The 15,587-nt window shown below is 38.2% G+C and overlaps 1 protein-coding gene across 1 annotated transcript; it reads left to right on the forward strand.

Moving 5' to 3' along the window:
• The first annotated feature begins 3,726 nt into the window (after positions 1–3,726).
• Positions 3,727–4,118, forward strand: LOC122725972 (60S ribosomal protein L30-like). Its single transcript, XM_043963366.1, has one exon. The coding sequence runs from the start codon at positions 3,727–3,729 to the stop codon at positions 4,072–4,074; it is 348 nt and encodes a 115-aa protein (XP_043819301.1). The 3' UTR covers positions 4,075–4,118.
• Positions 4,119–15,587: the final 11,469 nt, after the last annotated feature.

Here is a 15,587-nt window from a genome sequence, read left to right on the forward strand (position 1 = left end):
TCTATTTTCCAATAAACTCTTAAAAACCTAAACTCGTTTTATCAGTGATTTTTAGTCAGTTTCCCCCAAACTGGGGGAACACATTAGAATCCACATTTAGAATCTTAAATTACACATAGTAAAATGCTATTTCTGCTTCATTCCTACTTTCTTCATTTCTTTTAGGATTTATATATTTTTTCCCAATATGAATTTTGTTATTTTGCCTATTCTGGTAGTTTAACTGGAATAACACTTGGTCTATACATTAATTTATGCAGTATTATAATTTTTATATTTTATGGCCCAGTGATGAGCACTGACTATTCCTATAATTATATAAGTTGTTCTTTATTTCCTTGAGGAATATTTTGAGAATGTATCTGTTCAGGTCTTGAGTACATTGACTTACAGATACTTCATATATTTTATAGATATTTTGAGATATTCCCTATTATTTCCTCCTGAATTTTGTTATTGCTATATAGAAATGCTATTGATTTGTTTAAGGTTTATTTTGTAGCCAGCCATTTTACTAGCTATAGCTAATTCATTCAATCAATTTCTTTTGAAAGTTGATTGATTAATTAATTAATTGATTAATTGGGAAACAAATCTTTGTTTCAAGTATCTGTAATAAGGGCCTGATATCTAAGATAGTGAATTAACAAATATATAAGACCAGTTCCAAGTAAATAAGTGGTCAAAGGATATGAACAGGTCTCCAAAGAAAAATTGTAAACTATAAGCAGCTATATGAAAAATTGATCCAAATTCCTAAAAATAAGAAATGCAAATCAAAACAAGTCAAATTTCACCTCATACTCAATAAACTGACAAAGTTGACAAAAGATGGAAATGAATTAATGCATATGCTATGAATGCACACAATGAAGTTTATGCAATGAATGAATGAAAAAACATTTATTAAGCACTTATTATGTGCCAGACACTGTGGTATGCACTTAGGATACAATTTTTTTTTAAATACAGTAATCCCTACCTTCAAGAATTTTACATTCAAAAAAGGAGAGACCATACATATAAGAGAACGGTGGCCAATAAAGGACCTTTTCATCTGAGAAGTCACTGGAATGATGAGTGGTCATTTGATTGTCACATCCTTTCCAATAATGTGGGGTGGGAGCAGCTAGGTGACACAGTGGGTAAAGCACAAACAAAATATAGAAAAAAGAGAATGGTAATGTGGGAGAGAGGAATGTTAAAAACATTTTTGTTTTTGTTTTTGAGGAAAAAGAATAAAAACTAAATATAAAAAATAGGATGGTAATGTTGATTTGGTTACTATTTCCAAAACAAGAGATGGAAAGCTTGGAAGGGGCAATAAGACACTCTCCTACAGGCATTGCATGAAGATGTCAGGAGTACATCATGTTGGGTCTTGAGATGTCTAGATGTGGCCTATTGTCACCAATCAGAAGTACAGAGCCCCAGTCTAGGAGATAGAAGATGAAGTAAAAGGGCTAGGATGGAAGATGAAGTGAAATAGCATGGCTTAAAAATGGTCAGAATCAATGTTGAGGGAGCTGTAGAAAAAAAAAAAAAGAGGTATACCGATGCACAACTGATAGAATTGTAAACTACTTTAACCATCTGGGAAAGTAATTTGGAATTACACTAAGAAAGTCACTAAAGAAGCATAGATTTGGTTTATACCCTTTGACCCAAAGGTCCAACCGTCAGATTTATCCCCCAGTGAGGTCAATATAAAAACAAAAGTGCCATATGCACCAAAATAGTTATCGCAGTACTATTTGTAGTAACAAAGAACTGGAAAGAAAGGGGATGCCTATAGATTGAGAAATGGCTAAACAAATTGTGGTACAGGAATGTAACGGAATATGATTGCACTATTTGCAAAGATGAATAAGAAGAACTCTAAGAAGCATAGGAAGACTTAGATAAACTGATCCAAAGTGAAGTAAGCAAAAGGACAAAAACAATATACACAATGACTACAACAATGTAAATGGAAAAAACAATAAAATGATTGAAACTGCAAGCTGTGAAATTATGATAACCAAGCTTGGCCCAAGATAAGAGACATAAGAATGCACTTCTCTTCCTTCCTTATAGGCGTGGAGAATTGTGGCTGTAGAACATCAGAAAACAAAATCCAAAACATAAGCCTTTGGAAACAAATAGAAACCAGCTAATAAGTCCTCAAGGAAAATTGATAAAATATACCTACATATAAAGTCAGATTTGGTTGATGTGTTAGTTAGTTTTTTCTTTTTAAATTCTTTGTTATATGAATGGCTTTCTAGGAGATGGGAGCAGAATATATTGGAAAATACAGATACATAAAGACAAAAGATGACAATGATTTTTAAGAATTACATATTTTAAAACATCAATAAATTTAAAAAAAGAAATTCTCCATGACAAAACAGTCCCAGTCACAAATCTTTCTTCATTTCAGTCAATTCTCCTTCTGACCAAGTCACACACCCCCTCATTCAATCAATTCTGGTGGCTCTCTATCACATGTAAGATCAAATATAAAACCCTGTTTGGCATTCAAAACTCTTCACAACCTGGCCTTCACCTATCTTTCCAGTCTTCTTAACCCTTTCTCTCACCCACTACTACAACATTCTCTGTGATCCAGTGACCCTGTCCTCCTTGCTCTTCCTTGAACAACACACTGCATCTCTCAAATTGATGCATTTTCACTGGCTATTTCCCATCCCTAGAACACTCCCTTTTCTCATCTGCACCTCCTGTTTTCCCTGGCTTCCTTCAAGTCCCAACTAAAATTCCACCTTCTACAAGAAGCCTTTACAGATCTCCCTTCATGCTAGTGTTTTTCTTCTATTGATTATCTCCAATTTATCCTGAATATATTTTGTTTGTCATAATTGTTTTTGTGGTGTCTCCCACATTTCACTGTAGAACAGAAATTAACATGTGCACATTGTCCGTCACATAATAAGGACTTAATAAATTTAATAAATGCTCATTGAGGGGCAGCTAGGTGGCTCAGTGGATAAAGCACAGGCCCTGGATTCAGGAGGACTTGAGTTCAAATACAACCTCAGACACTTGACACTAGCTGTGTGACCTTGGGCAAGTCACTTAACCCTCATTGCCCCACAAAAATTTAAAAATAAATAAATAAACAAATGCTCATTGACTGACTGGAAGACCTTTATGAACTGAGGCTCAATGAACTGCGCAGAACTAGGAGAACAAGTTATACAGAATGGCAATTTTAAAAGACTTTAGAACTCTGATCAATGCAATGACAAAACAAAAGTCCAGAGGATTAAACATGAAACATATGAACCACCTCCTTCTGGAAGAGCGGTGGACTAAAAATTAGAATGAGGACATATATTTTTGGACATGGCCAATGTAGATTTTTTTTTTTTGGCTGAACTATACACATTTGTTATTCTGGGTGGGTTGGGGGGAGGGTTTAATTTTCCAAAGAGAAGGGAATGAAAGGAAGAGATAATAAATGTTTGTTTAAAAAAAGAATACAGGGGCAGCTAGGTGGTGCAGTGGATAAAGCACCGGCCTTGGATTCAGGAGTACCTGAGTTCAAATCTGGCCTCAGACACTTGACACTTACTAGCTGTGTGACCCTGGGCAAGTCACTTAACCCCCATTGCCCCGCAAACAAAAACAAAAACATAAAAAAGGAATACAGCCTTTCTCGCTTCCCGGCCATCTTGGCGGCAGGTCTTTGGCCAAGGGTCCTCCCGCACCGCAGGCAGGAAGATGGTGGCCGCAAAGAAGACGAGAGAGTCGCTAGAGTCCATTAACTCGAGACTCCAGCTGGTGATGAAAAGCGGCAAATACGTGCTAGGCTACAAACAGACCCTGAAAATGATCAGACAAGGCAAAGCCAAATTGGTCATCTTGGCGAACAACTGCCCAGCCTTGAGGAAATCAAAGATTGAATATTACGCTATGTTGGCCAAAACTGGCGTACATCACTACAATGGCAACAACATTGAATTGGGTACAGCATGTGGGAAGTACTACAGAGTTTGTACACTGGCTGTCATTGATCCAGGTGATTCTGATATCATTAGAAGCATGCCAGAACAGACCAGTGAAAAGTAAACTGTACAAAAGTATTCTTTAATAAACTGGCCAAAGATTGTTTTTTTTTAAAGGAATACATACACATACACATACACATACACATACACATACACATACACATACACATACACATACACATACACATACACATACACATACACATTTAAGAAAAACAACCCCTCCAAATGAGCAATCTTTTCCGAACTATTCAAATCTAGGCACTTACAGTCCCCAAAACACAAATTCCTCTCTTAGTATGGCTGCCCACAGATGATTTGGCATGCTGCCGTCCCCTATTTTCCTAAAGTCTGTCTGTCGCCCCCTCTGATAGTAGACCGGTTTCAAGAAATGTTCCTCCCTATGTAGCTTCCCATTTTCCCCCCAAAAAATGCTCCTATGTTTTGCTCTCATAAGTAACTCCACTAGAATTTCTCTATTTAGCAATCATTTATTAAATACCTACCATTTCTTTTGTAGTTCTTTGTTTCACCCACCCCAGGGAACTTTCTTGTTCCTAGATGGCTACAAAGAATCTGATTGCTCCATGATTAGTTCTTTTAAATCACTGGGGCGAGATTATTCAAATCACCCAAGGAATTGAAAACCCAACTAATTACAAATCCAACTTAAAAGTGTGTGTTTAAGAAGAATCTGTCCTCAAAGTCTTCAGGCACCCATTCCCTGAGGCAAACATTATTCATTCTTTACTCAGTGGAAAAGTTCTAGATAAGAGAAGTATGATCTCAGAGCCTACCACCAAAAGTTTGAATTTCTTTTCAGAACAACAAAGGCCAGCTATATCTATTTGTTGATTAGAATGTTTTGTTTAGTGGGTGCCTAGCATCTTGCTAGCAATACAAAGAAAGGCAAAAACTGTTCCTAACTTCAAGTAGCTAACATTCTAATGGGGGAAATAGAACAGCTAAATGAGATAGTGGATAGAAGATTGGACCTGGAGTGTGACCCTGAGAAAGTCACTCAACCTCTGTCTGCCTCAGTTTCCTCACCTGTGAAATGAGCATCATAATATCATAAGACCTATCTCCCCAAAATGTTAGCTATTATTAACTACCCCCCCCCAGTAACTGAAAAGTAACCATAGAGGAAAGGGGAAGGTGGGGAAAGAAATAGACCAGTAAGGCCTTCTGAAGAAGATAGAATATGACCTGAATATTAAAGAAATCCAAGGAAATGTGGAGGTGGAAGTGAGGTGAGAAGGGATAGTGGGGGTGGGGGATGGAATGAGGAGATGGCCAATGCAAAGGCATAGAATTTGAAGATGGTGTGTGTGATAGGACCAGCATTTTCCCGCTTCCCTAACTTACCTGATGCCACTTCTTCCCATGAAACTTGCTTGGCCACAGCCTTCGTGATGGAAGAATATAAAAAATACTAGGGAGGGATAAGAGGTCCTGGCTATGTGTAATCAGGGCTTTTCAGACTCGGGGGCTACCTAAGAGCCCTCAAGTCATCATATCCTGTAGCCCTGCTGATCAGATGCATTTAGATGAGGTGAGTGAGGCCTAGTTTACCCTAACTGAAGCTAGGTACCACTGTATGCTTGCTATACATCTTTGCTGTTTGATCAAAGTAAACCTCCTTTGTTCAATGAGTCAGGAATGCTTCGTTTCATCCCCAAATTGACCTGAACTAAGAATATGCTGGTCTGAGTCAGGCCTATGACAGAGTGTGATGTGTGAGGAACGACAAGTGTTCAGTGTAGCTGGATTATAAAGTGGAGAGGTGAAATATAAGGCTTTTGGAAAGGGATACCAAACCATTTCATGAACTGCTGGAAAGAGGCAAGGAAGACCAATTAAAAGGCTGTGGAAATAGTCTGGGCAGGACGAGATGAGGGCCTGTAATAGAATGGTAGCTGCGTGAGTAGAAAGGAGAGGTTCTGAAAATAGATATCACAAGTTTTCACAATAGAGTGAATGTGGTGAATAGAATTGTTTGTCTTCCTCTATAATTTGCCTTCCTTCATGACTAATAATTTTTTAAAAAATATAAATGCTAATTTGAAATAATGTAAGAAGTTTCACTTTTCATATCCTTTGATTCAGTGCTCAGTACTGAATTTTATAACTAAAGAAGGTCATTGACAGAAAGTAAGGTCTCATATATGTAAAAAAAATTACTAGCAGCATAATTTGTTATAATAGCATAAGGCTGAAATCAAATTATGTACCCATCACTAAAGAAACAATATTCACAAAGATTATGTAGTCTTTGTAAACTCTGAGGCACCCTTATCCCGACTTACATACTCATACTGATGAAGTGGGTTGACCAGAGCAAGGTTATATCTCTAATTCAGGATTCTAGGGGTATCTCTGAGGGAAGGGGGTATCTTTTCTTTCTTTCTTTCTTTCTTTCTTTCTTTCTTTCTTTCTTTCTTTCTTTCTTTCTTTCTTTCTTTCTTTCTTTCTTTCTTTCTTTTTTTTTTTGCTGGGCAATGGGGGTTAAGTGACTTGCCCAGGGTCACACAGCTAGTATGTGTCAAGTGTCTGAGGTCGGATTTGAACTCAGGTCCTCCTGAATCCAGGGCTGGTTCTTTATCCACTGCGCCACCTAGCTGCCCCTGGGGGTATCTTTTCTAATACTGTCAGTTCTAGCCCCCATTCCAGTATGTTCTCTGCAATATCAGTCATTAGTGATTTATACTCCATTTTCATTTAACCAGGTAGCATCAATTAGCTTTTACGAATAGATATTTACTAAGTAGATATAGGAAGAACAGAAGTAAAAATATTATCTTCCCCCCATGTCCCTGGGGATGCATTTTCCCCTATATTCTCAGTCCCTAGGGAGAGTGAGCTCAAACTTATAAGGAGTTTCTACAAAGTTGCTCCAACAAGTTCATTTCCAAATTTGACATAGCTAATGGACAAAGAAACTCACTTACCTGTAGGACCCAGCATCTTGACTGTGGGGTCCTAGGATTGTATCTGTAGATCACAAACTCTGGCCTAGAATCAGGTTTCCAGCTCATTCTCTTGATCTTTTGAAGCTCCTAAGTTACATCCTAATTGATTCCATCTTCAAGACTCCACCTCTCTCAGAAACAGCAAAATCGTATGTTCTCAACCTTGTGCCAACTCAGGGTGAGAAAGGACTAGAGGCCCTTCTCCTACACAGAGATCTTATTTGCTCAAACCGCAGCCAGCAGGAAAGAAAAATAGGCTTTTCTTGGCTATTTAGTGCCTTTTGGAAGTATCCTAATTCCAGCTAACCAATAGATCTCCAGCTAACCAATCGATCAAAAGTCCATCTCTTACCCAGATCGTTGGTGGACCAGAATAAGTTATAGAATGTGTTAGCATCGTGCTCCAAAGTTCATGTGGGTTTACATCAGGAGAACAGTATGCATATTCATAAGGACCAAGCTCATGGGCCAACGTCCCATTACAATTACAACAATATAAATAAAAATAAACACTAAAAGGCAAGAATGTTAAATCGGGTACATTGGGCAATGATAGTTCTAAATTATTTAATTTGAACTATTCAGCAACATTTTTTTTAAAAAACCTTATCATTGGAGATTAAGAGTTTCTGATATAATCCTCTTTTTCTAGTGCACCTGCATTTCATTTTGTTTGGGCAAGACCTTTTCAATTTTATGTTATCAAAACTATCTATTTTATTTTCTATGATCCTTGAACAGGACTTGCTATTCAACACTTTGTTTGGTCAAGAACTCTTGTTTAGTCAAGATCTCTTCCTATAGTTTTGAAAGGTATAACTTTCCCTGCTCCTCTAATTTGTGAAACTACCTTTTTATAGCTAGGTATTGTAGCCATCTTGATATGTGGTGTGAAATGCTATTCTAAAACTAATTTCCACAGGTCTACTTTCCTTATTTCCCAGCAGGTTTTGTTGAAGAACAAGTCCTGTTATTGTTATTATCTAAACTCTGTATATCCCTCTAGCAGATGGCAGTGCTCTGCACACTGTAAGACTGAATAGTTGTTAGTTGCATTTTTATGTCTACAATTGTACACCTCCAGGGTTTGATTCCAGTTTATATCACTGAAAGAATTGTCCAGTGATGACATTTGTTAGCAGGCTACTTCCTGGAGTGTTCTTAAAAGACAAAATGGAGCACTGATGTGGCTCAATTAACCACATCTGAATTTGTCCCAGCTTGACACCTTAGAGCAATGGAACATACTAGAGTATCAGGCAGCTAGACCTTTGTGATGACCCCATTGTTTTCCTTCCTATGAAAGGGACATCGCCTCCCTTTTGGCTGACCACAGGAATGAATATTATATACCTTGGGTAGCATGAAGACCCATTACATGAACTGACCATTCTGGAACCAATTTTTTCCCAAGATTAAAACAGTACTAAAAGAAACTAGGCCCAGAAAAACTATACAAGGTCAGTCTGTAATTCCTAGACCAAAACTTGGCAGCATAAAGTCTGCAGAATGTCTCTGCAGGTGTTCAGATCCCTCCCCCCTCTCCCACTAAGATCCAAAGTAAATTAGGATGGTACTTGGAAAAGATACAAAAGTGTTTTCTGTATAAATGTGAAGCTATCCAAGTTGTGTGTGCAGAGAAGTAACAACTGTTTTCAAGGCCAAGCAAAGTGAACTAGAAGGAGATAAGCAATACCAAAAAAGATTTCTATAGACATCCCTACTATGAAAAAGCAAGGGATGACAATGCTATCTTTGTATTTTGCTGCTTGGTAAATTTACATAGAAACAGAGCTAGATACTGTAAGAATAAGCCTCTCCTTGCCTGAATTCCTGTTGACTGATTTGGGTAGTTCTTGCAAGAGACTCTTCTTCCAATTTCCCTATAACTATAGTTCCCTATAATATAGTACTTCAAAAACTCATTAGACAATGTCTTTACATTAAAAGGTCCTGGATTGTTTTAGGGAGACCACTTCAACCAGGTACTAATATCTCCCTATTAGACTGTGGGCTCCTTGAGAGCAAAGATGGTTATTTGCCTTTGTATCCCCAAGGCCTGACAGATAGCAGGTACTTGTTAATTGTTAATTCATTAATAAATACTTGTTAACTGACTGATTTACAGTGAAAAGTTGCTTTATTTGGAGTCAGATGACCTGAATTCGAATCCCAGCTCTGCCATTTACTTCCTGCATGACCTTGGGAGATTCAGCTAAATGCTCTGTGCTTCAGTTTCTTTTTCTGACCCTTTATGAAAGACTTGAAGTAGATAATCTTTAAGATCCCTTCCAGTTCTAAATCTATGGTATCTTCTGCAGTATTGATTTTATCCCTGAAACAACAAGGGAAGAAATTAAAATTTTCTATTTGAAAGGGAACATGGAGAGAACCTTGTTCAACTTTGATTTTGCAAATAAGTAAATTAAAGCTTAGGGAGCTCTTGTAATGGTCCTCCAAGAACATATATCTAGTTATTAAGAAAAAGCAGAGAGTAGACAGAGAATTGGATATGGGGAGTAAGAGAGAATGAGGAATCCAGGATGACTCCTAGGTTGTGAGCCTGAAGGACTGTCCTCTATAGTAACATAGAGGGTGAGAGAAGGGGGTTTAGGGGCAAAGATAATGAATTCCGTTTTGGACATGTTGAGTTCAAAATGCCTAGTGACATCTAGTTCCAAATGTCTAAAAGGTAGTGAGATATGCAGACTAGACATCAACAGAAAGTTTGGGGCAAGATAGGCGGATAGGAGGGGGCAGCTAGGTGGCGCAGTGGATAAAACACCGGCCCTGGATTCAGGAGGACCTGAGTTCAAATCCGACATCTGACACTTGACACTTACTAGCTGTGTGACCCTGGGCAAGTCATTGCCCCGAAAAAAAAAAAAGATAGTTGGATAGGAGCATTGTTAGCATACAGATTATACAGGAGCTGATAAGATAAACAAGTGCAAATCTATGTATATAGATAGATAGTTTAAAGGGAGAAGAGAACCTTGGACAGAACCTTAAGACACATCTATGGCAAGAGGGTGTGATCTGGAAGAAGATTCAGCAAAGGAGACAGAGAAGGAGCAGTCACACAGGTAGGAGGAGAACCAAGAGACAGTGGTGTCCTGAAAACCAAGAGAAAAGGGAGTGTCAAGGAAGAGTGAATGATGAACAGTGTCAAAGGCTGCAGAGAGGTCAAGGAGAATGAGGATTGAGGAAAGGCCACTGGATTTGGCAACAAAGAGAGCATTGTTAACTTTGTATAGAGCAGTTTCCGTAGAATGATAAGATTGGAAGCCAGATTGTAAAGGGTTAAAAAGAGAGTGAGAAAAGAGAAAGTGGAGGCATCTATTGTAGACTGCCTACATTTTCATTTTTTCTTCGGTAAACTTTTTTGTTCCTATACTTTGAAGATTTGCCTATTATGTATCCACTAAGGGAATGGTTTCAGGTCCTCCTGATGATAAAGGGAAACAATCATGAGGAGCTGTGAATGCTAGAAGGTAGGGGAGTGGGGAGAGAAAAAGAAGCTAACAATCTCACTACTGATAATGTTGGAAGGAGTAAGAGACCAGCCTGAGAGAACAGACTTGGGAGCAGAAAAAAAGAACTACTGTTTGTGGTAAAAGAGCATGCGGGCCATTTGTTGAATAAGGTTAGATACTAGATAAGTGAGTGATTCTGTAATGAAGTGGCTTCAATGTATTGTAGTCTGGAGAATTAGTGAGTAAATAGTCCATTGCTAGGGAAAGTTCAAAGGTAGAGCCTTGGGTGTGTATTGTCTATTCAAGAAAGGTTCTGTTTTGTGGTTGGGATGTTCTCAAAGGCTAGGTCCTAGTCCTTCTTTCTCTTCCTACCACATGAATCTGTACACCAACAAGGAATGAGCTGTGATAAAAAGCTGGAAAATCAGAATGTTTCTTATCGAACATCTATAACAAGAAGTTTTCTGGGTTCTTCCTAGTTCCGGGTTTTTGTTGTTGTTGTTTTGTTGGGGTTTTTTTGCGGGGCAATAAGGCTTAAGTAACTTGCCCAGGGTCACACAGCTAGTAAGTGTCAAGTGTCTGAGGCCGGATTTGAACTGAGGTACACTCCTGAATCCAGGGCTAGTGCTTTATCCACTGCGCCACCTAGCTGCCCCGTGCCCCAGTTCTGTTTTGAGAAAGAGATGGGATATGAAAGACACCTGCCGCATCCTCTCCAACTTTCTACAGTATCTGTAAGAGAATTGTTCCTTTCTCTCTTTCCCCATGTTATTTCTTGAGAGTGGAGATAGGGGGAGCCTCAGATACATGTTCTCAGTTTATACTATTATAAGAGTCTGATGCTAGGTTTCATCAAAAGTTGTCTACCTTTTGGGACCTGACCAGTCTAAGATGGTTCCTTAGTTCCTTCCCAAAAGACAAACACCAACAAACAAGACTCCTGAATCAGGGTTTCTCTTCCAGGAAAGGACATAGCAAACCTCTCTGGGGCCCACCCAATTGCAAAGAATATCAATGGGATACACAAACTACACAGTTGTTTAAGAGGAGATAATCTTATGCTCTAATTAGCTGTGTGACCCTAATCAAATTATTTAATATCTTGGGGCCCCAGTTCTTTCATGTGTAAAATGAGGATAACAATAGCACCCAACATTCTTGATAAAACATGCCATCCATCTCCAGATAGCTAATAAACTCAAAGTACAGAATGAGACATAATTTCTTTTCTCTCTCTCTCTCTCTCTCTCTCTCTCTCTCTCTCTCTCTCTCTCTCACATGGCTAATATGGTCATTTCTTTTGCATACTTATATGTATTTAAAATAGATTTTGTTGGGGGCAGCTAGGTGGTGCAGTGGATAAAGCACCCGACCCTGGAGTCAGGAGGACCTGAATTCAAATCCAGCCTCAGACACTTGACACTTACTAGCTGTGTGACCTTGGGCAAGTCACTTAACACTCATTGCCCCCCCCCAAAAAGATTAAAAGAGATTTTGTTGGGGCAGCTAGGTGGCACAGTGGATAGAGCATCAGCCCTGGATTCAGGAGGACCTGAGTTCAAATCTCACCTCAGACACTTAACACTTACTTGCTGTGTGACCCTGGGCAAGTCACTTAACCCCAATTGCCTCACCTAAAAAAAAATAGATTTTGTTTTTCTTATCCTTTACAAAGGATGGCAGAGGAGTTAAGAAGAAGGGAGATAATTTGGAATTGAAAATAAAATAAAACTGAATAAAACCCCAAAATAATAACACCCATTTCAAGGAACTGTGAGGCTCAAATAAAATAATACATGAAAAGCAATATGCAAATACTAAAATACCGTGTAAATGCTAACTATTATCACAGAATCCTGGAAGCCATTATGAGAGAAGAAAGCATGACCCTGCTTATTGTGAATGAGTGAAAAAATGTTTAAGTTCTTTCTATGAACAAAGCCCCGTGCTAAGCCTTAGAAATACTAATGGGGGGCGGGGTGCAGCTAGGTGGCGGAGTGGATAGAGCACTGGCCCTGGATTCAGAAGGACCTGAGTTCAAATCCAGCCTCAGACACTTAACACTTACTAGCTGTGTGACCCTGGGCAAGTCACTTAACCCTCATTGCCCTGCAAAAACAAACAAACAAAAAGAATGTACTCTCCTAGTGGGCAGGGAATATTTCTTTTGTCAGATTAGTATCAATTCAAATACCTAAAAAAAGGACCACGTACACCAAAAGCATTCAATATATTTCTGAGGTGTTGATAATAATTCATACTCCATATTTTCATATAAAAAAGAAACTTCAAGGATTGAAAAGACTTTGGGTTCTTTTTTTTTTTTTTTTTTTGGTGAGGCAATTGGGGTCAAGTGACTTGCCCAGGGTCACACAGCTAGTAACTTTTTTAAATGTCTGAGGCCAGATTTGAACTCAGGTCCTCCTGACTCCAGGGCAGGTGCTTTATCCATTGTGCCACTTAGCTGCCCAAGACTTTGGGTTCTTGATATATTAATCCCAAATTATGGATTTTTTTCTGTTTGCATTGCTTTTATTTTTTAATTCTATTTTATTTTCAGTTTCAACTTCTTACTCCCCTTCCCTAAACCCACTCATTGAGAAGGAAAGAAAAAAAATCCATTACAAATATGTATAGATATATAAAACAAATTTCCATATTAGCAATGACGCCCCCCAAAAAGTAAGAAATAGAAGAAAATATGCTTCAATCTGCACTCTGAGTCCACTGGATCTCTTTCTAGAGATGTAGTGCATATTTCATCATAAGTCCTTTGGAATTGAGGATGGTCATTGTGCTGAATAGTTACTAAGTATTTCAAAGTGTATTACCTTTTTAAAATCATCATTAATTTATTTTAAACATTCTTTTCTTTTTTAATTTTGACTTCCAAATTTCTCTCCTTCCCTTCAATCCTTTCCATACCCACTGAGAAGACAAACATGTGAAATCATGCAAAACGTATTTCCATATTAGCCATATCACAAAAAGCACAAAATAAGAAAGTGACAAAATTATACTTCAATTTGCACTCAGAATTCATCATTTCTCTCCCTGGAGGTGGATAACATATTTTCATCATGAGTCCTTTGAAATTGTCTTGGATCATTGAATTAATCAGACTAGACAAGTCTTTCACCGTTGATCATCATTACAAAATTACTTTTACTGTACACAATGATCTCCCAGTTCTCACTTCACTTTGCATCAGTTCATATAGATCTTGCTATTTTTTCTGAAATGAACCTCCTCATCATTTCTTAGAGCATAATAGTACTTGATCACAGTCATATGCCACAACTTGTTCAGTCATTCCCTAATTGATGAGCATCCCCTCAATTTCTAATTCTCATACCACCATAAAAAGAACTGCTATAAAGGGCAGCTAGGTGGCACAGTGGATAGAGCACCAGCCCTGGAGTCAGGAGTACCTGAGTTCAAATCTGGCCTCAGACACTTAACACTTAATTAGCTGTGTGACCCTGGGCAAGTCACTTAACCCCAATTGCCTCACTAAAAAAAAAAAAAAAAAACCTGCTATAAATTTTTTATATAGTTTATTTTCCTTTTTCCTTGATCTCTTTGGGATACAGACCTAATGGTGATATTGCTGGACCAAAGCGTATGCACAATTTTATAGCCCTTTGGCCATAGTTCCAAATTGCTTTCTAGAAAGGTTGGATCAGTTCACTATTCTACCAACAATTCATTAATGTGTGTAATTTAAGATTCTAAATGTGGATTCTAATCTGTTCCCCCAGTTTTGGGGGAAACTGACTAAAATCACTGATAAAACGAGTTTAGGTTTTTAAGGGTTTATTGAAAAATAGAAAGAGAAAGATTGAAAACAGAATTCCAACAGCCTGGCATTCCTATCTTTCCTCAAATTTCCTGTGAAGTCCTCTGCCGCCACCACCACCATCAAGTCAGGAACCCAAAAGAGGGAGAGCTCTCCACGCAGGCCCTCTTTCCTCCTGCCTATCTCCTCCCAGAAAATAGGAGGCTCCTCAAGTTGATTGGCTGGTAGCCTTGATAGACAACACCCATGAGCAAATGGCACTTCCTGACACCAAGGAAAAGCCACATGGCCTTGCCCTCTGAGGCATTTTCCTCATGGGGAGCTTTCCCACAGCAAGTCTCCAGTAGGTGGCATCATTCCAATCATTACAAATGTACCTATATTCCCTCATCCCCTCCAGCATTTGTCATTTCTGATAGGTATGAGGTGATACCCCAGTGCTATTTTAATTTGTCTTTCTCTAATCAATAGTGATTTAGAAAAATTTTTCATGTGACTATAGATGGCTTTGATTTCTTCTTCTGAAAACTGCCTGTTCATATTCTTTGACCATTTATTAATTAGGGGATGGTTCTAATTTCATAAATTTGACTCAGTTCCCTATATATCTGAGAAATGAGGCCTTTATCATTGAAACTTGCTATAAAATTTTTTTACATTATTTCATTGTCTATGGTACCTTTTAACATAATGTAATTTCCCTGCTTATTTATATTAATTAGGTCTATTTTTGGTTTTGCTTTTTCTGAGATCATGGTTGCTACCCCTGCCTGTTTTACTTCAACTGAAGCATAATAGATTGTGCTCCGGCCCTTTATTTTAATTCTGCATATGTCTTTCTGTTTGAAGTATATCTCTTGTCCGCAGTGTATTGTTGGATTCTGGTTTCTAATAAATTCTACTATCCACATCCATTTTATGTGTTAACTCATCCCATTTCCATTCACAATTAGGATTACTGTGTATTTCACTCCATCCTATTTTCTTGTTTATCCTTTTTTCTCTGTTTTTCTCTTGAAATATGATGTCTAGGCTCTGTTTTTAAACATGGTTTTCAAGTAATCTAATAATTCTTAAATTACCTCCCCTCAATCTACTTTCCAGATGAATTATTTTCCCAATGAGATATTTCACATTTCCTTCTATTTTGGGGGGCGGGGGACAATGAGGGTTAAGTGACTCGCCTAGGGTCAAACAGGTAGTAAGTGTCAAGTGTCTGAGGCTAGATTTGAACTCAGGTCCTCCTAAATCCAGAATCAGTGCTTTATCCACTGTGCCACCTAGCTGCCCCTTCATTTCCTTCTATTTTCTTCATTCTTTTGACTTT

This window comes from Dromiciops gliroides, chromosome 4, assembly GCF_019393635.1.
Source record: "Dromiciops gliroides isolate mDroGli1 chromosome 4, mDroGli1.pri, whole genome shotgun sequence".
NCBI classification, from domain to species: Eukaryota; Metazoa; Chordata; class Mammalia; order Microbiotheria; family Microbiotheriidae; genus Dromiciops; species Dromiciops gliroides.

What these genes read in the sequence shown, in the direction of transcription:
- LOC122725972 (XM_043963366.1), top strand. Translation starts at nt 3,727, where the DNA reads ATGGTGGCCGCAAAGAAGACGAGAGAGTCGCTAGAGTCCATTAACTCG.